This window comes from Myodes glareolus, chromosome 4 (assembly GCF_982192425.1).
Source record: "Myodes glareolus chromosome 4, mMyoGla1.1, whole genome shotgun sequence".
Taxonomy (NCBI): domain Eukaryota; kingdom Metazoa; phylum Chordata; class Mammalia; order Rodentia; family Cricetidae; genus Myodes; species Myodes glareolus.
Genome location: NC_142029.1, coordinates 81,003,308 through 81,026,881, shown reverse-complemented (window position 1 = coordinate 81,026,881; position 23,574 = coordinate 81,003,308). Strand labels below are relative to the sequence as shown.

Sequence of the window (23,574 nt, the reverse complement as noted above, 5' to 3'; positions counted from 1 at the left end):
CTAATTGAATGAAAATCCTTTTGTTGGCCACTAGCTCTACTTAAAAAGAAACTGTACACAGAATGTACTTTATGAAAGAAAATGTATTTTCAATCTTTTTTCCTTATTTATTTATTTATTCATTATGTATACAATATTCTGTCTGTGTGTATGCCTGCAGGCCAGGGCACCAGACCTCATTACAGATGGTTGTGAGCCACCATGTGGTTGCTGGGAATTGAACTCAGGACCTTTGGAAGAGCAGGCAATGCTCTTAACCACTGAGCCATCTCTCCAGCCCCTATTTTCAATCTTAAAAAAAGAAATATATCATTCAAAACACATGAACCCCTTCATGCTGTTTGGGTTCTGGTTTGGTTTCTTAATTTTTTCAGGCAGAAAAAATGTTCAGTTTCTGTCACTTGTTACTGCCCCTTCGGCAAGCTTTTTAGAAAGTGTCATATACTTGGGTTTGCCATCATGCCATGTATTTGGTGAAGTTTAGCTTTTTCCAAGAACAAACAGGGCCTTACCAGCTGCTCCTGGTTCTTCATCTGGTCTGCAGCTTGCTTGGCTATGGCAGATTTGGCCTCCTCCGCAGCCCGGCGCTCCTTGTCTAGCCGCTCCGCCTCTTCTTTCGCTCTCTGGCGCTCCTGCTCCAGTTCTAGAGCTTTCCGTGTCTGTTCTTCTAGTTCTGTCAAAGGTTCCACCCGGCCCACAGACATGGGTTAATTTCAATCATCCTCATTACAGCAAGATGCCAAAAACCTACAGTTTCTAAAACTCAGCATGTGTCTAAATACACAAACACTTCAAATTTAACCTTGTAAAGAGTAAAAATTTTACAAATTATGTAATTCAAAACGGTAAAGACTTTGAAAGCCCCTTACAGTTTAAGTTGTGTAGAAGCACATAATTTTTTTTTTAAAAAAAAAAATCTCTAGTTTTAAGTTTTGATCTGGGGGAATTAGAAAGGCTGGGGCCTGGGTAGAATAACTCAGTAGGAGTAGTCTGCTCAGATGTACAAGGATCAAGGTGCAATACCCAGTACTGTCCAAAAGTAAAGACTGAGTTTTCTTTTGTTTCATTTTGTATCACAGTAGGCACCATATTTAGAGATTTATAAATTAATGCATTTAAGACCTATGGGGCTAGGGTTCAGTAATACAAGTCTTGTCTAGCACACAAGACGCCTTAGGCTCAAACATCTTATAGGTGATTCTTCATATCCTTAAACTATATACTTCAAAATTGGTAGCTTTGTAGTCTGCTAAATTTTTATGTCTATCATAGTAAAAAAAAATTATCTCATAACAAAATTCTTAGATGTTTGGATTACAAATTAAATTCTGACATAAATAGAATATATTATTTTCTATGAGTTTTCTGTAGTATCAATTAAAAAACAAAACAGGTACATTCAATAGCTTTTTGTAATAAAAATTTTTTAAAGAATTTTTAAAAAAATTATACAAAAATCTATCTTTTAAAATGTTAAAATGAACATTATTCTAATCTCACCTACAAAGAAGTATTTATGACCTGAAGTAGAAATGCTCAGCTTTCACCAACACACTGAAACAAGGGTTAATAAACAATGGCCCACGGACCAAACCCAATGTTATTTTACTAACATTTGTTGAATCATCACCCACACCCTCACTCAGAAGTTACATATGACTGCTTTCACACGACAGCCAAACCAGTAATTGAGACTGTGTAAATGCCTAAAATATTTACTGAATTACCATATGTGAGTCAAGTCTGGTGAAGGATTTGATAAGAGTGATAAAGAATTCAAATTGCCCCCCTAGCTGGTTCATAAAAAATCTAGAACTTTCCATCTTGTGATGTGCATGAAGGCAAAGGATATGGTTGGATTATTTAAAATATTAACCCTTTCAAGGCAAAGGTTGGAAAACCACAAAGTCAAACAGCTTATGTCCCTACTCATGGCTGAGTGGAGTGCTCGGTCAAAATGTTTAATATGGAGGCGACAGGCAAAGTTAATGTAAATTCAAGCCAATAAAATTCCAGGAAGCTTCTCTTTTTCACTCATATTTGAACCCCAGCATTACACGATTTTGCAAGTCAAATAATTTCTCACCCCAAGAACCAAGTTTAGAAGCTACTAAACTTGCAGCAACAACAACAACAAAAAACCCTACATGCTTTAATAGATAATACAGCCCAAAACTTTTAAGTTTTTTCTTTCTCTTTTCTAAGATAATGGTTTATCAATTATACTACTGATTTCCTGGGTGAAACACATAATCTTAGAAGAAAAAAAATTAAGTGACAGTTCAATAATCACAATTTTTAGAAATCACAGAATACTGGGATTGTGCATTACTGGCTTTAAAAAGAACACAGTATACCTAAGCAATGAGAGAGCTATTATATGTCATTGCAAAAAAAGTGAAAATTTCGATGAATAACATTATTTATTAGGATACAGTAGGATACAGTAATTGAACACAATAAGGCATAAACTCGCCCCCGCCCCCAGATACAGTGGTGTGCAGCTACAGTCCTGGGTATTTTGGTAGGCTGAGGCAGAATGATCAGTTTACTCTAGGAGTTCAATGTCAGCCTAGTGAATAAACAAGATCTCTCCCTTTAAAACATTCCAGAACATATGTCACACATGCCTTTTGTGTGACAAATGGGAACACATTTTCACAGGTGCTGTGTATTTACTCTGTAAACAAAAGGTATCTGGTTCCCCAAAAGTGGACAACAGCAAAACCACACAGTAGCCTGGGACTGGCATTCTACTGGGTCAGGAAGACCAAGATGAAGACGTGGAGCTTGAGATTGAGAAAGTACTAGGAGGACAAGTGCCTGAAAAGGGGCAAAAAGGAGAAAAGTCTCAAATATGCACGCTATTTTCCTTCAATATATGTGCCAATTCCCCAAATATACACATACATGAGACACTAGAAAACACAGAGAAAGCACGTAGAGACTACAGAAGCAGGGAGAGAAATCACACTCTTGTCAAATGACAGCCTACCATGTCCTTGGGAGAAAATATTTGCAAATCATGTATTTGATAAAGATCTGTATCCCAGACACATAAGAACCCTCAGAACAACAAGAAATCCCACTGGCCAGTGGGGAGAAAATTTGAACATCCGCCCCTCCAGCCAATAAATAAACGGCACTTGGAAAGATGCTCAGCTTCATTAGGCACTGAGGTATCTCAGTCAAAAATCCTAACAGTACTGAAAATCATTTAGGAAGATGATAACCCAAAGATAAGCATTGACATATCCTAGAGAGGATGCAAAGAAATCACACATATCTATAGAAACATAAAGTCATTTTCAAACCAATTAGGCAGTTCCTCAAAAACTGTAAGTCAATATGGCCAGTAATACAAAAACATACAAACATGAAAATATTAAAATAAATCTGTACATGTACATTCATAAGTTATACACAACACAGTAAAATAGTAGAAATAATGAAAGTACCCAAGAACGATGAATAAAAAAAATAAAATATTCAGCAATTTAAAAAGAATAAAATGCTACTATATGTTTCAACACAGATGTACTTTGAAAATACCAGGCTAAGGAAGAAACCGGTTATGTGCACAGAAAACGTAAATCTGTAGATGAGGTGAATGGATTAACAGCTGCCCATGGCTGGGAGGGGGGATTACTGGAAGAAATTAGTTGACTGCTTAATGGGTATGGGATTTCTTCTTAGAGACGACACATTTTCAAAATTGATTGAGGTAATAGCAGTATACCACTCTGAACATATTAAACATCATTAAACTGTGTAGTTTAAATGGGTAATTTTATGGCATATTAATTGTATCGCAACAAAACTATCAGGGTGAAAAAGACAAGACTAAATTTAAAAAAAAAAAATCAATGACAAAATTTACATAGGGAATGACAAATGATTAGGAAGTAACAAAAGCATGCCATAATGCTCACTGTCTTATTCTTCTAGCTTGCCAGAATTAGAGTGCACAGTTCACATGAACTTAGACTGTGCCTCCCTGTAACAAGTGACTGAGGTTACTCCTAACAGGTGTATACAGACCTCTCTATCAGTACTTCACTAAGTTAGTAGTTAAGTTTTCAGAAAATAAAACTAAAACAATCTCAGAAATCCTAAGAAAATAAAGATGTTAAAATGACTCACTCATGGTCATATTCTAACTTGATGACAAAATTACAGCTTTGCCCCATACGAGCGGCACTAATGCTCATCACCCCATCATGCTGACGGCCCTTCCACAGCACTTCAAACTACATAAAGTCATTTTCTTTAGGTTATTGCTCCATCTTTCATGAATAAAGTGTATAATGCATCAAAACAGGGACCGCATCTATATAGGTCTATGCCCCCAGTGCTTATTAAGTGCTCAGAATTAACGAAATCACTAGGCCACAACTCCTTTCCACAGCTTGTCTTACAAAAGCCAAACTCACTTTGATTATCTGTTAGAACAGCAAGTAAATGGCAGGTCTGGTGACATGTATCCCAATATATCTTCAAAATGTTCTAGGACAACTGTTCTACTCTTTTTGTTCTATTTAATGAGTTATTTGGAATTATAGCATAAATAAAAACTAAAACAAAATGACAATAAAATATAATAATTAATCTAAGCACCATGACATATGGTCATTTATTGACTTAAATTGAGAATTCAGCACAAATTACAAGACAATCATGTAAGTTTTAGGATCGCCTGGGAAAGCTTTATTTAAAAACAACAAATACAGTGGATGTCCTCTGTCTTAAGATGACTGATTTGCAACTGTCTTGACAAAGGTGCTCTATATTCTTTCTGGTCTATCTCCCTTATACTCTTCAGTGCTTCTTTGAGTAGTTTTGTAAATCATTAATACTTTTATTATACATCCTAAATGAATGAGATTAAAAGATTTAGTAGTTGTTCTCTCAAAGAGTTATATAAATTTAAAAATGCTATGAATCATTATTCCTTTACTAATAAATTTTCATTCTTTAGTTTAATCACTCCTTCGGTATAATCCAGAAGGTCATGTGTGTGCTACTAAGAAAACTGACAGCCTCACACATGTAATCAAGTATCCCATCAATGTGCCCTATGCCCCTTAATCCAAGTTTCTTTCCAGTATTCGTGAAGGTTCAACTTATACTAGTCGTGTGGTTCTTAGCACACATATGCCATGTCATTCTATCAACGTTTTATACTTATTATTTCTTTTGTCTACACAGTTTTACTGCCACATAGGTTGTATGTCTGCTAGAAGATAAAAATGTACCTAAAGCAGAATGCACAGCATCCAATTTGGAATTCAAGAATCACATTCTGGCTCCACTTTGTGGTCTATAAACAGATGCTTTACAACCTTAAATTAATTAAGTAAATTAATTCTAGGTATGAGAGGTGAGGTTTAGCTATTAAGTTAGAATAAAACTCAATTTATAATCTGTGTTTGTTTAGTTTATGATAATGGCTACACATGAAGGCCATGTGTAGCCATTATCATGTGTAGCCATGTGTAGCTGTTCCTCTCTTGAGACACAGCCTCTCAGGACCCGGGTGTCACTGATTTGGTAAGGCTGCCTAGCCAGTCAATCCCAGGCATCTGCTTATCTCAGCTTCCCCAATGCTGGATTACAAGCTGGTACCAGCATGCCCAACCTTTTATATCAGTTCGGGGGATCAAACCCAGATCCTTATGCTTGCATAGTTAGTGTTTCACCAAATGAGCAGTATCTCCAGCTCAAAGCACACATCTGGGAGGATGGCACTTGCCAGTTGTCCTAGCATTTGTGAGGAGGGAGCCAGAAGGATCAAAAGTTTGAGGCCAGCCTGCATTATAAATGTGAGTAAAAACATGCCCCTCCCCACTCAAAAGTCACAACAGTCTGCACTAAAAATTATTCCCAATACTCCAGAAATTATGAATAGTCAATTTATGTGACTACCTCCTCTGGACACCTACTAGAAAATGGTTCTGACTGTTTCTAAAAAACATCGCCACATGGGAACATCATATACAGAATCAAATTAAGCCTTAAATAACACTGTCATTACTAATAAAAATAAATGGCTAGTTCTACTAACTGTTAGGGAAAGGTGGTATAAATAGAGTAAGTTCACAATGCCTGCTGAATTTTTTTGGCTTGGGAAGAACAATTTAATTTACTTAACTTTTTCTTCCTGTTCTTTCCACTAATGCTTTGTTAAAGTAGTGAATCCCATGTATTCAATGTAAACACTGTTCTTTCTATATACATCAATACTTTGACTACAAGCTGAATAGAAAGTTCATCTAAACAAGTCAAAAGCAAACAAGCAGAATGATGTCTGGGCATGTTTTTGGAGCTGAATATTAAGCCTTATATATATTAGTCAAGGGTTGTACTGAGCACACCCCACCTTTAGTGTTCTCTAACAAACTACTAACTAATCAAGTGTTGTACGAGCACACCTCACCTTCAGTGCTCTCTAACACACTGAAATCAAATATTTCTTGGGGGCTTAGTTTCCACAGGAAGAACTGAAAAATGCTTTTAGTACTAAAATGTCTCAAAGCACTCCACTAATGTATTGGCTAGATGTCAGAAGATAGTAAATGTATGTTTTTAGTTACAGAATCCTGAAAAGGAAAAACCATAAATTTATACATGAATTATACAGAAGAACACACATATTTGTATGGTTGAAAATGAAAGGGAACAAGAGTAAAACAGAACTGTGTCTTAAACAGACTTCAATGTGATTCCACTAAACACATCTGTGAATTAAACACAACTATCCTATACAACACAAATAACAGTCCATACTGGCATAGAAACACTGCTATCTAACATCACAGTAATAATCTTGAATTTACTGTTCAAAAAAACTTTTACCTTTTTGGGCTTTCATTGTCTGCTCTTCAATTTGCCTTAGACGCTCCATTAGCTCTTCCTTCTCACGCTCTATTCTTTCCTTTTCCTTTTCTGCTATTTCTCTTTTCTTCTTTTCATTCTCTAATTGTGCCCTTAAAAGAAATTATAAGTTACACGTTACAAATAAACAGGTAGAAACAAATTAACAAGTTATTTGCATTAATCCCAAATTAAAAAAGCACAACATAACCATTTAAATTTTTTTTAATATATTCACCACATACAGTTCAGTATGTAACTCTATGCTATACTACATACTAGCCATACATGGCAGCATGTGTTACAGCCCAGAGCTGGAGATGGTAGAGTAGAAGCAGGTGGGACCCTGGAACTTGCTGACAGACCTTGTCTATCAAGTATCTTTCCCAGTTGATCTCAACTTCTGGCCTCCACACTCATTTATGCATCTGTGTTTATATACACATTACACACATTAACACACACTATTTTAAAACTTAAAACAAGTGTTTAAAGTATGGTCTCAAAGCCAATTTAGGTGGGAAAAAACTCAGTAGATCTAGCATCTGCATACAGAACAGAGTATGTGTAACACCTCAATATAGCTTGCTGCACCATTGTCATAACCCAAGGAAATTCTTTTTTTTTTTTTTTTTTTTGAGTTAGCAGGAGCCCTCTAACCGGGGAAAAAAACTAAAGGTTTAAAGAGAACACATGAGTACCTTTAACTGCAAAATAGCTTGGAAGATCAATGATTTTCAATCATTAAAAATAACTCAATATGCCAGGTGGTGGTGATGCACGCCGTTACTCCCAGCACTCAGGAGGCAGAGACAAGTGCATCTCTGTGATTTCCAAACCAGCCTGATCAACAGCCCAAGTTCCAGGACAGGCTCCAAAACTACACAGAGAAGCCCCGCTTCAAAAAGTCAAAAAATACAACAACAAAAATAAAAAACCAAACCAAACAATACACACTTAACTTCTGGTACTAGCATTTATGCCTGAATATAAGATGACAAGTTACCACCTCTCACAATCCCATTAGGATAGCAGAAGATATTTAATGCAGGTAAAAGGGGAAACAATGCCATGAAGAATTAGCTATTGTCTATCAGTCCTGATAAAAATCACCGGGGGAAAAGGAGTTAGGGAAATAATATAGTCAAAACCTGTCAAACAGCTAGCAAGAGCTTACCTTGAACAAACTTCATGTTAGTGACCAAAACCAAAATGATGAAGACATTAAACTGTGTTACTTTGTGTGTTTAATATTCAAATCACTACCTCCAATCAGTATTTTTTCACTGAAATGACTCCTTCTCTAACATTTCCTTAATATTCACAAAACAGCACCGACTGCCACCTAGTGTCAATTCTGGACACATCACAAACTATTCTACCAAAGCAATTTTTCTTACTACAAAGGCCTGAATTTGGAAATTCCTGCAGATCTTGGGCATCAGTCTGTTCCCAAGAAAGAAGGTGTGGAACTCTGAAGGAGAAATGCACAAGTCACACGAGTTCCTGGTGGTGACTTCCTAAAACACCACCGCTGACTGACACAGGAGGTTGAAGGGTCACTAAGCCTCCTGCTGATTAATGAACTTTAAGAATCAAAGACCTGGGGCTAGAGAGTTGGCCCAGTAGTTAAGAGCACTAGTTCTTGCAGAGGACTCAAGTTCAATTCCCAGCATCCACGAGGTAGGCCACAACCATCTGTAATTCCTATTCCAGGGCACATGACATCCTCTTATGACCTCTGCAGTCACAAGACACATATGTCGTGTGTACACACATACATGCAGACAAAACAGTCAATACATATAAAAAAAATCAAATCCTAGAAAAGTTATTTTTAAAGAACAAGAGAACATATATAAACAAATAAACACATAAATAAATGAAAAGGTGAGGGCTGCTCCTCTCTGGTTCTGAGCTCTCTATGACGTACTTCCTCAACACTCAGAGCAAACAGTCAGCACCTATCTGCCCTTGGTCTCTGCAGCATTTGCCTACTCATTTCAATTTATAAAGTATATTCAGGCAAAGACTTCAGAAGTTGGGAATTTCAACACCTCTAGAAAACCTAGATGAAGAGGTTTATGGGCAAATGGGCATATCCCAGGCTTTTTGGACAAAAGAAGGGACTAAGATGTGCCTTAACTTAAAAAGCCTGATGTCCCCTCAGGCTGTTCATAGAAGCAGAAGTACCAGTTTTCAAATAACTACTTTTCTACAGCATGCTGTCTCAACCCAGGGTGTTTGTTAGGCTACTCCATGGCTCATTGCCTCTGTACAGTCATGTACAGCACTACCACAGGTCCACAAGGTCCTTCTCATGCCAGGTCACAAGATCCTTAATTCTTGAGGATTCAGTACAAAACAAGTCTCAAGACTGCAGGCTATAACCTATCCAAATGCTCAAAACCTTTTGGGTTGCACTCGGGTACCAATGTCCCTTCCAGGAAAGGGTATTGGCTTCATTTAGCTTTTCCTTATCAGTGTCTCACTCATTCTTCTACAGGGATGGAGGTAAAGGAGATGGGGACACAGAAAAAGATTGAAAGGAATATGGCTATAAGCAAGCTGGGAACAAACACTATTTACTGCTGAAAAGTGGAATGCATCTACAGGAGACAGTTAACCCGGTTATGTGAAAACCCTCTGCGGCTGATGCTGCAGCACTGCTGAGATACACAGCTCACATCTCCACAGGCTATGCCCAACCACACCACACACAGCTCTGCACATCACACCTAACACCTGGAGTTGCTAGGTCTTTCTTATCTCCCACAGAAAACTGCGAGATATTCTTTGCACACTGCTCAAAAGGATTAACCTGGTCCATTTACTGATTGATCCCTAAACAAACCCTGCATATTCTTATCTCTACACATTTGCTTAAGCTAGCTTCCTCTTCTCTGAATATGTCTCCCACACCCTAACCAAATCAATCACATTTCCCCCAGGAAGCCTCTTGGGATTACTCATATTTCTTATGTATGTATTTTCATTTAGAGTTGGGTTTCTTTTCTGAGTTTTTTTTGGGGGGAGGGGTTGATTTTTGGTTTATTGAGACAGGATTTCTCTGTATAGCTTTGGTGCCTCTCCTGAAACTAGCTCTTGTTGACCAGGCTAGCCTTGAACTCACAGAGATCTGCCTGACTCTGTCTCTCAAGTGCTGGGATTAAAAACATATACCACCACTACCCAGCAAGAGTCTGGGTTTCTAAGTACTCATTTTGACCTAGTTCTATTTTGAGGACATAAATATACTAAATTATAAAGTCTCTATACTGGCATGTAAAATTAAATTATTTTAGAAATATACCTTTCAGGCCCATCACCTAAACTGTACATAAAGTCTGACATTAATGTACACCAGTAAAACTAAGCAGCCTGTAACTTTTAAATAGCCTGTCACAAGAAGCAATTAAAAATGAACAGGTACTCCAAAGCTACATAGTGAAGCCCTGTCTTGAAAAACCAAAACACCAAAACAAAATTGACAGGTACACATACATACCTTTCCAACTGCTTCTGATGCTTTTCCTCCCGGGCCTGAGCCTTCATCTGTTGTACTTCAATAGTGTCAGGCTTTCTCCTTCGCATGTACAGCTCATGGTTTCCCATACATAAGGCCAAAATCCGCTTATTGATTCTCAGACGAGGAGCATAGAAAACAAAATCCTGAATAGAAAATATTCGTAATTTTAAAATCTTTCTGAATGATAGTGACTTTCACAACAACTCAATTTCAACAAGAGTAGAACTATATTGTCACTGCACATAAACACAAGTGTAGGAACTCTGAAATTTCATACACCTCCATCCCTTCATTCCTCACATCTTTTAACTCCAAACAATCTACGAGCAGTTACCCTTACACTCCAGAGAAGGGTGTATTTTGTCATTAATGTCAAAACTGGTCTTCCTCCATGGCTATGTTTTAGCCTCGAAAAGTTTTTCAGATATTTATCTTTTAGATAACAAAGAGAATACTAAAGTATATGTGACACTAATTATTAGGAATACATTTCTATAAAAGTCTCATATTAAAAACAAAGTTCAGAATACAAGAATACAGAATTAATTTTCAAAGGCTTCTCTCTATTACATTCTTAAAAGCAGTAAGTGCAGTTTAAACTATTTCTTAGGAGTGATTGTTAATACCCTTCTAATACCATTACCAATTACATCATTAAATCACAATTAAAATTCTTATAGTATATTAAGAAAAATGGAAACTTTTTTTTTTGGTTTTTTTTTTGAGACAAAGTTTCTCTGTGTAACCCTGTCTGTCCTGGAACTAGCTCTGTAGACCAGGCTGCCCTCAAACTTTGTAGACTATGCTGGTTTCAAACTGACGGAGATCGGCCTGCCTCTGCCTACTGAGTGCTGGGATTAAAGGTGTGCGCCACTAAAGACCAGCCATAAACTTTGTATTTTTAATAGCATTTCATCACTGAGTAAAATTTATCTATGGGAGAGAATACCCTCAGAAATAACACAGGGTGATCAGTGTCCTTCTCTGTTACTTCACAGAAAGTAGCAGAAAATGTTAATGAACAAAGAATACTTACAGGTGCCTTTTTGTCAATTGGCTTTATAACAAATTTTTTGTCATTAAATGAAATATTTCGGATTTCACTCCAGGGAAAACCAATTTTAGGTGTTAACCTTTAAAAAAAAAAAAGATTATTGCTTTAAATTTAAGTCAGGAAACTTGACAATGGAAAATACACAGCCCTCTGGGACAGGTTAAGTGAATGACCAGTCTTAAGAGCTTCTGATGCTCAGAACATATAATCTTCCTCACACTACACAGCTGATGCTAACTTTGAAAGAAAAATTTAATTAACTCACATAAAATAACAACCATTCATGCTTTCATACATGTGTCATTTTCTTAAAATTACCCAGAAAAATCCGGTAAACAAGAGTACTGGACTGAGCCTATTCAGGCCTGAATTTCTTCTATTTACCTTTTATTATGTGGAGTCTTAAGCTACAAGTATCAGCTTGGTAGGGAAAGTAATTAAAAATTGCCATGTGAAATACAGACACATAAACTACTGAGTATTGAAGATTTCCTTTATAATTTTAATGTTTGGATACATGACTATATAAAAGTACTGAATTTCAGTAAAGCTTGCAGACTTTATGATATGTGAAAAAAAAATGTAAAAACAAGGAAAAACATTCCCATTTTCTTTCTATTTCTTCCCCTGTTCCCCACCTCTGTCTGTTGTTTTTGTCATTATATAGACCCAGCAGGTCCAGGATGTACAATCCTCCTGCCTCAGCACCCAAGTACTAGAATTTCAGGATGTGAGCCACTATGCCTACCAATGTCATCCCATTCTGCCACCCTATCTATAAACATACTGGGAATCAGACTGGAATCATTTTTGTTCTTATGACAACAAAAGTAACCGACACATACACAGGTCATTTTAGTCAGGTTCCTGATAAGAGAACAAGATTTCCTACTGTTTATGCTACTTTTAAAGTCTAATAAGCACTAAGCATAGCTACTTATTTAGATAAACACTCATAATCAATATGCATGTTATTCTGCTCACTAAATGTCCAATGAGATAAATCAGCATGACCAACTTTAATAGGGGACTGTAAAATCATGCCTGGGGTGGGAAAGATTACTAACACAGACTTACTCTTTTTTTAAAAAAATCTTATTATTATTAGTTACGTATGTACCTGTGCACATGACTACAAATACCCCTCAGAGACCAAATGAATCCATTCTCCCTAGACCTGGAGTTAAAGGTGTGAGCCTTGAGACACGGGTATTAGGAATCAAGCTCACGTCCTCTTTAAGAGTAGCAAATACTCTCAATTGCTGAGTCATCTCTCCAGCCCTTAGTTTTTATACTTGAGAAAGGTTTATGTGAGTGATACATTCAAACTGCATTATATATTTATATCATCCATTTATAGTATATATATTTAGTATTAACATATATCAATTATATATTCATATATTAATACTATAAGGTCATGATGTATCATATATAATATGAACTGTGTGTATATATAAAAAATTAATTTGATCAAATTCAAAATATTATACTAGTTACTATGAGTAACATAGGGATAATATATTAAATTGATATTTAAAAGTATGCAAAACAATTCCTATAAGAAAATGTTTAAACACACCTATCAATTTATTTGCTCTTGACTTATGTATGTTATCTTATTTCAAGCTACTAGTCAACTACAGCAACATTTAACTCTCTTAACTTACTGAGGCAATAGATTTGACTTGTTACTACATTTCACTCAAGAGACAAAAGCGGCATATTTAAAAACAGGTGATCCTTCTAATTTAATAAATTGTCTCAGAAGTAAACTCAGAAACTACAAGGTACTAGGAAGTAGAGAGATGATACCTAAAACTCAATGTAGAATTAGCTAACCCTTCTTGTCAGGAAAGAAAGCAATAAGGACAACCAAGACAGCCTTTCCCAGCAGAGATGTTTGAAAGCCATTGAATCACAGAACGACCAGCTCACTAGACACCCACTTAACTTACTTGTCATCATGCTCATAAATATTCAGACCCAAAGCATCAACACCCAGCCACAACTCAGTGCCCTTCTTATTCTTGATTTCAAAGTAGTTGACACCATACATCTCTAGATCTTGCGCAATCTTCAAGTATTCCATCATCGAATCTTCCCTATTAAAATACAGCTGAATTTAATACACTGAAGTAGACATATTGAAACATCAAACTAAAACTAATGGAGCTAACATTCAGTGCTTTTTATTTATTTGTGTACATCAAAAGATGGAAAGCATAACCTGGGGTGGAGGTGGTAGGTGTGTGTGTGTGTGTGTGTGTGTGTGTGTGTGTGTGTGTGTATTCTGGTTGAATACTGAAAGTTGTAGATGTTGGGAAGCTAAAACAGTTTGAGATAGCTTAAATTACTTTAAATAATTTATGCTTTAAAGTGAGTATTATATAGTTTATGAGAGCCCAAGTGTTTTCCAAAGAATCATACCTTGGACTGAAAAAAACAGCTATCTCATTACTAACAGAAAATTAAAGAATAGACAGGAAAATAGAATTCTTGAGTTCCGATTATCCCTTTATTCTCCCTATTTACTATTTTTTCTGACTAAATTTAACATTGTTATTTTATGTAGATAATACTTTTCATTTAGAGAGAGAGAGAGAAAGAGAGAAAGAAACCCTCAGAAGATGGTTCTTTCCCACCATGTGGGATATAGAGATTCAGCTCAGGTCATCAGATGTGGCAGTGCCTTTAGGCATCTTGCCAGACCAAGAAGATTTTGAATGAGATGAAAATGCTTTAACTTGGAAAGGAATGTACAGAAAACCGTTACCCAGATACCTTAGCATTCCTCTGTGTTCCTCATGCCAGTTTTGTATTCTCTCCTCCCACTGCTCTTTTGTCAGTTTGTGTTGTTCCAAAACACTAAAAAGGAAGACAAATAATGTAGTTAATGACTTCGTGATTCAAAAATCAAGGTCTTCTCAACGTCTATAGTCCTTTTGTAACTACACTGTGACGACACTGTCACACAAGCCAATGTACAGGTTAAAACTGCAGAGAACTAAACAGCTGAGGATATAAACATGGACCAGGCAAGGAGATGGACTGCGTCAGAGTCAGCATCCTGGCTCAATACTGGAGCCACAGATGTTACTAGGGAAAGCTAAGACAAAGTTTCAGATAGCTTAAATGACTTTAAATAAGCCATGCTTTAAAATGGGTATTATATAGTTTACAACAACTCAAATGTTAAACGAATCATATCCTGGACTGCAAAAAATGTCTACCTCATTACTAACAGAAAATTAAGGACAGACAGTAAAACAGAATTCTTGGGTCCTGATTATCCCTTACTTCTCCATAACTACTATTTTTTGAATAAATTTAACACTGTCATTTTATGTAGATAATACCTTTTTAATAAAAAAAAGAAAGAAAACATACATTAAGCTGAGCATGGTGGTGAACACCTACAATTCCAGTACTTAAGAAACTGGGGCAGGCCAATTCTGAATTTTTAAGTCAATGTGGGCTACACAATGTGCTCAAGACCATTTGTACTCCACACTAAACCTTATGGCAGCACAAGAAAGAAGGCATACTTCACATCACATGACCATGCATCCACTTCTCTAGTGACTTTGTGTTTCATCTGTAGCCTATCAATGTTCTTACTCAACTAAAAACCAAAAGTATTCATATTTTTTACTCTTAATGCCAAAGCAGCAAAAACAATCTGTTTATAATATACTAGAAACACCATAGACTCTGACTACAATTCTCTTTAGACCACAGAATAATTAACCACTTTTGTTTATGATGGATCCTTAGAGATTACAAATCTAGGGTAGTATAATGAGCAAACACCAGATTAGATTCGGTTCCCAACCGTCATTCTGCAGTCATTGTTTCCCACGCAGGTGTTGCTTTGAGTGTTGGACTACACTGCACACCAAACCAAAACTTCATTCTGTGGAAGAAACGGCTCTTGCCACTTACTAGTCTCACAGTGTTTATTATGCATCTACCTATGTGTGTTTCAATGTAGAAACAAAAAAAATCATATCCTGACATCAAGACCAAATAGTAACCTCCTTTAGCTTCACATCCTACAGAAGAACACTAGACAGTAGAACAAATAATAAATCTGTATTGTGACTAAGTCAAGATCTTTAAAACCTAGTCTACAATCTTCTGGCAACTTAAAAGTCTTTTTAAGAAGCTGAGTGGTAGTGGCGCACTCCTTTAATCCCAACACTTGGGAGGCAGAGGCTGATCTTTTTAAAAAATTTCGCAAATGCTTCTGGAAAACAACTTTAGAAAATATTTTTTAAAAGACATGGTTTACTTACCGCTGTGGCAGGAGTCTGTCATTAGCCAGGTATCCTGGTTTATGAATCTCTTTATTATAATCTCCATACTTGGCTTGGACAGCATACGAAGCCAAAAGAACTGCAGTTTCTGGTGGGCAATATATCTCATCATTTAAGATGGCTTCTTTAACTTGCAAGAAGAAAAGTCTCTGTGTTATTTCTTGAATCAATTCCTCAGAAACATCTTCAGGAAAGAATTTAGCTCTAAACTTGAACTGTAAAGGATTTTCTTTTTTAACATCTTGCTGTGTCACCTAAAATAGTAATTTCGAGTATAATCAACAAAACTTTTAAGTCACTGTAAATGAATATATTTACATCAAATTCTTTTTTGACCAAGTAGATAGTAATGTTATATACAAGTCTGTAAACAAACACATGTGCTAAAGAGGCTTTTGTGTGCGGTCCTAAGGCTGCCAGCAGCTCTGGAAGTCAACGATCAGAACGAAAACATCTTTGTGTGCCGGACCTTATCCTGAAGACATTTACAGTCGCATGTTTGATTTTAACGCATATTAACACCCATCTCAAGGTTCTATTTCTCACAAACTCAGTTCTCATAGAGTATGTTTAGTAATATTGATAGTGCTTCAATGAACTAAAAGGCGTAAGTAATAATCGATTAAGAGCCAACTGCAAAAGGAGGCCTGGACTTAATGAGACCCTGCTAATGCCTTTTCAGCACAGATTAATAAACTCACCAAATTAATCAGTAGACACATCTTACCTTTTTATTCAGTTTAAGCCATGTAGAATATCCTTTGCTGTCTACATACTGCAGCCCAAAAAACCAGACCTCACGTAAACCAACTGTTTTTACAACCTGTAAAACAGAAAAATTCAGTTCAACATTCACACTGTGATCAGATGACCCTCAACACTACAGATCACAAGGGCAAAACTACGTAAGTAGAAGTGCCACAGAAAAGGGCTTTTCTTTAACATGCTCTTTACTTTTTGACATGTTCAAAGAACATTTCTGAAAACAGCAACTCAAGTTCTTTTTTCTCAATCCTGTTATGTCACTTCCATCTTCACTTCCTTAGCTCACATCACAGCCTCAATAACCAAAAGAACAGTCTGCAGGAGAGAAGCACAGACGGGGTAAGCCTCTATTCCTATCTGGTTCCCTCCAAGTGTCCCACTAGTACCTAGGGCAAAGCACATCACTAAGTGACAGTGTCTGGTGTCTTCAATATTATACCTTCACAGAAACAATTCTTGGACCACTCTACATCATTGCTCATGCTTTCCCTTCTGCCTAGAACACTTCTGCATCTTTATCATCCACTGAATATTCTTTAAGACCCAGATCAACTAACATTCCTTCTGTGAAAAAAATCTCTTCCATCATAGAAATGAAATTAGTCACCTGTTCCCTGAGCTATAGTGTGTTTTCTTATGTGTCTTGACACTTTGTCTTAGCAGTCAAGGACAGAGTGATAACATTATTTTATTCATCTTAAAATCTATGTCTTCTGATAGAATAACTAGTGTGAAGTTCCCAGTAAAAAGCCACACTATACTGAAGATTCCACAAGACAAAGCACGGAAATTCTACAAGACTAACGTAGAGCTGAAATGTTACAGGTGCATAAATTATCCTGTTATCTTTAGTCTTTGTGACTGTCATTCATTTGACTTAACATCCTTTCAACAATCTAGTTTAAAAAACAAAAACAAACAAACAACACACCTTTAGACTCCAGTGTAGCAGATCACCAGCTTCTACTAACCCTAAGCTAAGAATGTCATCACATAACACTGAAACATACAGCAGCATTGTCTCCATCTGTCTGCTGTCCCCAACTAGTGTGGTGAATGCCCTATGCTTCTTCCTGGTTCCATGACTATAACAGTCCACGGAACCACTTACACAGTGGGGTCCAGTTACAGCAACCTGTGTACATAGTCCTAAAGGGCTCGAATATACCCTTTGAGCTGAGAGCTGTGTTGCATACGAACACTGATCTGTGATAAGCATTCTAAGGACTGGAATAAAGTGGCAGAACTAGAATACACTCCAGGATACATTACAGTATTCTTAAAAACAAAAAAAAAGCTACCTGTATTTAAAATAAAATGAGGAGAGTTAGGCGGTGACATGAGATTTAAAACCCTTATAAAAGAATTAATTTCATTTAAGTGGTAAGCACTTTTGGCTAATTTAAACTTTTTTTGATTTATTAATTTCATTTTACATGTGGGTGTTTTGCCTGCATGTGTCTTTATAACACAAATGTGCTGATGCCACAGAGGTCAGAAGAAACCCTCCAATCCCCCGGAACTGAAATACAGATAGTTGTAAACAACCATGTGGGTGCTGGGAGTCAAATTTGGGTCCTCTGTTAGAGCAACAAGCTCTCTTAACCACTCATCTTAAGCCATCTCTTCAGTTTGGCTAATTTTTTAAAGGAGACTTGTTTTCAACACAGCAAACCAAACTCTCTTCAGCTTACTTTCCCTTACTTGAAAATTTTATCTTAAATGACACAAATAAAAACTAAGAAAAAAATCGCTAAGAAATATTTAAAAAGCAGAAACTTCTGGCGGCAGAGTGGGTGGAATACAAAATACAAAGACTCATACTAATGATGCAAAAACAGACCAGTACCAAACAATGAAAAATGCTAACTGAACTCTGACAGAGAGAAGGTGATGGTAATACTGTCAATATGAAAGTTTATGATCACCCTGGAGACAAATTTTGCCTGTGCCTACAAGAGATTATCTGGATTAGTTAACTTCAGTGCAAAGACTCACCCTGAATGTGAGCACAAGGGCAATACCATGCCACAGACCAGAGACATGAACTCAAGACAACGAAAAGATCTGAAACCAGGCATTCATCATTCACTGCTGCCTCCAGTTCCAGCTGCCTTGCTTTCCTCGCTGGGATGGACCGGATCTAAAAACTGAGCAACACTAAGCCTGCCTTCCTTAAGCTGCATTTGTGAAGTTATTTTCTCACAGCAACAAGACAAGTAACTGACTCAAAGTACAGAAAACATTCAATGCTGACTAACAGAAAGGGCACGAGGTACCACTTAGAAGGTGCTACAGAGGACACAGGTAGGTAATTGTCACAACAAACACAATCATCCAGAGAGTTCAGCTGGGAAATTCTAAAATAGGCCCAAGCTCCCCAGTGGCTTCTCTTCTATTGAGGCATGCTATCAGAAAGTTCTCATCTTCCCTCGCAAATATAAACTGGCAGATGCATAACTGCAGTACAAGTCTATTCACAAATATGCTAGTAAACAGCATTGATCTGTAAAGCATTGGAAGAAGAAAAACAAAAACACAAATATTTCATTATTTCTTCTACCCTAAGAAATCTTCTTGCATACTCATTAAGTACATGAATTCTATTCTTTGGTCCAACATGGAGAAGCTAGGAGAAACGGTTATTCAACAAAGAGTCAAACAAAAGGACTGCTATGTCTGACATAGCAGTTGCCTCAATCTAACATTACAATAAAAAGTAAGACACCGCCACCTTTTAAGGACCAACCCCAGAGTAAAGACTGTAGGAAGGGAAATACAAGGAAAATAGTAACGACATACTTTTGCACTGTGGGGATACATGTGAATATCAGCTAAGACCCTAACCCATACACATACTGTAGACACTGGAAAACCATAAAAGTATTATGCTGGTAATATATACTTCGGTGTAAAGACTCAATGTTCTGCAAATGTGACACTAATTCTGAACTGCCTATAATGGAATTTGTTTTAAGATTCTTATTTAAATCAGCAAATTCTGGTTTTAACAGAGTAAGGCTCTGTTACATGCACACATATGAAGTTATGAGAGGGCCATATCTGCTCCTAGCCTTACCTGAACCTTTCCACTGGCCATCCTAGATACTCACTACAGTTAAGGTATTGTTTTCAGTTTGTGGTATTCGGGCTCAAGAAAGTTGTTAAGAAACAGAACAGTAACTTAAGGATTGCTCAAAGAACAGCAGGTAGCAATATTAATAACCCAGACCAACATTCATAACGTGAATGCATTGATGCAATCACCAACACCCATGACCCGAGTCAACTGTGGAATCTTATAAAGAGAAGGTGATTATCAAAGCCGGGGAGAGTGGAGGCAATAATGTCTCACTATAGGTGTATACTGCATGAAGTTTAAATTATACTAATGGTATCTTTCTATTCATTTATCATGCCCTTATGATAAAACCTTCTCTTGAGCCCAAATATAACATGCATGTTGACAACAAAGAACAATGCTCAGGCACTAGTTCTCTCCTTCCACTATGTGAGTTGTGGGGGTTCAACTCAGGCTATTGGGCTTGGCAGCAGATACCTTTGCCTACTGAACATCTTGCTGGCCCCTTTTATGCTTTTGTTTGTTTTTGAAAATACACTAAAGACTTATCCAATGAAAGTAGAAATGAAAATATATAAATATCCCTACAGTTATTCAAACAACCCGAATATATGATTAAAACTTCCAAGTACTACACTGTTGAATTTTTTATCAAGGATATTAGAACTATAACTATAAGATGCATGCAATAGCATGCACACAATAATTATCAAAGTTGCATCTTTTGGGATCAGAGAAATGGCTCACTGGTTAACAGTGCTTGCTGCTGGAGTATCAGGGCCTGATGAGTTCAGGTTCTAGTCTCCATCTTAACAAGCTGGACTTGGCCATTCACACCTGTAATACCAGTACTGTGATGGGTAGAACCAGGACTGCTGTGGCTTGTTGACCCACTAGCCTGAGTCCGGATTCAGTGACAGATGTTGTCTCAATAAAATAAAGCATAGGATAATTTGATCTTATCTGGCCTCAGCATATGCACACCACCAAGGACATACAAACATATAAACCACACACAGGCAAGCACAGAGAATTGCATGCTTTGTGGGATTAAATGATACCTGGTCAAAAAGCTGTTTGCCAGTTGTATTGGGCTGAATAGCAAATTCTAGCTCAGCATCCATTGTAGTTACTCGTACGTTGATCTATAGTAAAACCAAAAAAAAAAATAGTGATTAGGAAAGAGAATATATTCACAATGTAGTAAGTATGAGAAAATTTTTGGAGTTATAGTATTTGTGTGGCTGGGCAAGGTGTTGTACATGCTATGCAAATCTCTACCACTAAGCAACATCCCTAACCCTTGGTTTTTGAGATTAAGTCTTGATATATAACTCAAACTTGGCCTACTTGCAGTGTTCATGCCTGCCCCATCAGCCTCCTCATTGATGGGATTATAGGGATATATGTGTATGATTTAAAAACCTAGAGGAGGAGGTACTGAAAAATGAAGCCCTCATGCATGACAGGCAAGTTCTCCGCAATTGATCTACATCCCATCCTTAACATCTTACTGAAAGTGACACAGCTTGATTCTTACTACAGGAAACCTTAAACACAGAAAGAAAGAAACGCTTACAGATACCTCATTCAAAGTAACTATTAAGAGTTACTAAGATGACCCTGCTGCCAGGCTTGATGACTCGATTGATCCCTGGAACCCACAGCACAGACAAACAGAACCAAGGACACATGGGTATCAAATAGCAGAGCAGGTATTCAAACTGAATGAAACTCTTGATTCTTTTAATGTCATCCACTATCCCTTATTTCTTCATTTTAAAATGTATGTATGAAAATGCCATAAAACCTATTACTTTGCATAACACATGGTAAAATGAACAACATGCTCCGAGAGTCCAGTGAAGACAGCGATCTTAAAGAAAATAAATGACAACAAATGGGGAAAGAGGAACCTCTTTCACTGCTGGTGAGGCCACAGTGGAAGCCAGTATGGACGTTCCTCAAAAAGTCAAAAATAGAATGTATGGTTCAGCTGTACCACTCTCGGGCATACACAACTAAGATTCCAAACTGACACATCACAGAGACACTTGTACATCCATGTCGGTTGCTATACAATAGGCAGGAAATGGAATCCATTTAGGTATCCTTTAACAAGTAAACGGATATTCTCCAAAAATGTGGTAGCTATATGCAGTGGCATTTTATGAAGCCGTAAAGAAAAATGAAATAAGACATCTATAGGAAAATGGATATAACTGAAAATCATCATCATACTGAACAGTCAGTCTCAGAAACACACTAAAAGGAAAACAAATAATGTAGTTAATGATTTCGTGATTCAAAAATCAAGGTCTTCTCAACGTCTATAGTCCTTTTGTAACTACACTGTGACGACACTGTCACACAAGCCAATGCACAGGTTAAAACTGCAGAGAACTAAACAGCTGAGGATATAAACATGGACCAGACAAGGAGATGGACTGCGTCAGAGTCAGCATCCTGGCTCAATACTGGAGCCACAGAAGATGTTACTAGGGAAAGCTAAGACAAAGTTTCAGATAGCTTAAATGACTTTAAATAAGCCATGCTTTAGAATGGGTATTATATAGTTTACAACAACTCAAATGTTAAACGAATCATATCCTGGACTGCAAAAAATGACTACCTCATTACTAACAGAAAATTAAGGACAGACAGTAAAACAGAATTCTTGAGTCCTGATTATTCTTATCTACTATTTTTGTACAAAATGCAAAACCTAGATTTTCAGGGGAGGGGGGGACAGGGAGAGAGGGAGGGAAGGCAAGGGGTGTGTGTGTGTGTGTGTGTGTTGAGCAAGAGAGATCAAACTAGAAAGCAGATAATGAGAGAAGAAAAAAGACCTTAGGTGGGGTAGGATGGGAAATACATATCCTAAGAAAGAAGAGGGGACTGACTGGGTGAGAGACAGGGAAAGGGCAGATGGGAAGGAGAATCAAATACAACACAAATAATAAAGGTGCAATGAAAAGACCATTACCTTTTTAATGTCAACAGTCTTGCATGAAACAGGGTAAGGCTCATGAGCCTCCATCCCTAACTCATGAGCTACTGACAGTCAATGGATTCTATAAGGGCCTATTTTGTTTACGAGTGTGGCCCATGGTAGGTTGGCTATGATACAATGGTAATCCTGGCACAAACTGGACGTGGTGAATTACTAAAAACAATTAAAAATAAGAGGGCAGGAAATTAGAAAGGGAAAAAGAAGTCAGGGTGATTCTGGAAAGAATTAGAGAGTTGAAGTGGGGTGTGTGAATATGATCAAAATACACTGTATGGGGCTGGAGAGATGGCTCAGAGGTTACGAGCATTGCCTGCTCTTCCAAAGGTCCTGAGTTCAATTCCCAGCAACCACATGGTGGCTCACAACCATCTGTAATGGGGTCTGGTGCCCTCTACTGGCCTGCAGGCATACACACAGACAGAATATTGTATACATAATAAATAAATAAATATAAAAAAAATACACTGTATGAAAGCATCGAAGTGTATTTACAATAGAAAGATGCACATTGTGTTTCTGTGTGCTGGTGCATGCATTTGTATGGTGCAGGTGACAACAGGGTCCAGAAGAGAGTGTCAGATCCTTTGAAGCTGGAGTTTGAGGAAACTATAAGCTGTCCAGCATGGATGCTGTTAACTACACTCAGGTGCAAGAGCAGTATGCATTCTTAACTACTGAGCCATCTGTCTAGCCCCAAGATATTTAATGTGCTGACAACACACAGAATCTTCAACTAATATATAAAATTGAATAATTTTATTGTAATTTAAAAGGTTATCTAGAAAAGGTGTTTTTCACTCTACATAACAAAATAAACATAAACATACAAAATAAACATAAACAAAACATAACCTAAGTCATTCCCCACTACCTGAAAAATAAAATACTAATAAATTTCCTCCTCAGTTTACATTTTAGTATAAAAGCTACTTAAAACAT

General features: G+C 37.1%; 1 protein-coding gene across 3 annotated transcripts in view; it reads right to left on the bottom strand.

The window, feature by feature from the left end:
* Nucleotides 1–23,574, bottom strand: part of Rdx (radixin) — a 66,328-nt gene that overhangs the window by 22,833 nt on the left and 19,921 nt on the right. For all 3 annotated transcript variants that reach the window (XM_048417503.3, XM_087905660.1, XM_085688754.2), the window contains exons 3-11: nt 20,684–20,767; nt 16,503–16,598; nt 15,755–16,029; nt 14,241–14,324; nt 13,415–13,561; nt 11,439–11,535; nt 10,382–10,545; nt 6,856–6,986; nt 513–673 (exon numbers count right to left, since the gene is read on the bottom strand). In XM_048417503.3, coding sequence (XP_048273460.2) covers nt 513–673; nt 6,856–6,986; nt 10,382–10,545; nt 11,439–11,535; nt 13,415–13,561; nt 14,241–14,324; nt 15,755–16,029; nt 16,503–16,598; nt 20,684–20,767 — 1,239 coding nt within the window. The remainder of the gene's footprint in view (nt 1–512; nt 674–6,855; nt 6,987–10,381; nt 10,546–11,438; nt 11,536–13,414; nt 13,562–14,240; nt 14,325–15,754; nt 16,030–16,502; nt 16,599–20,683; nt 20,768–23,574) is intronic.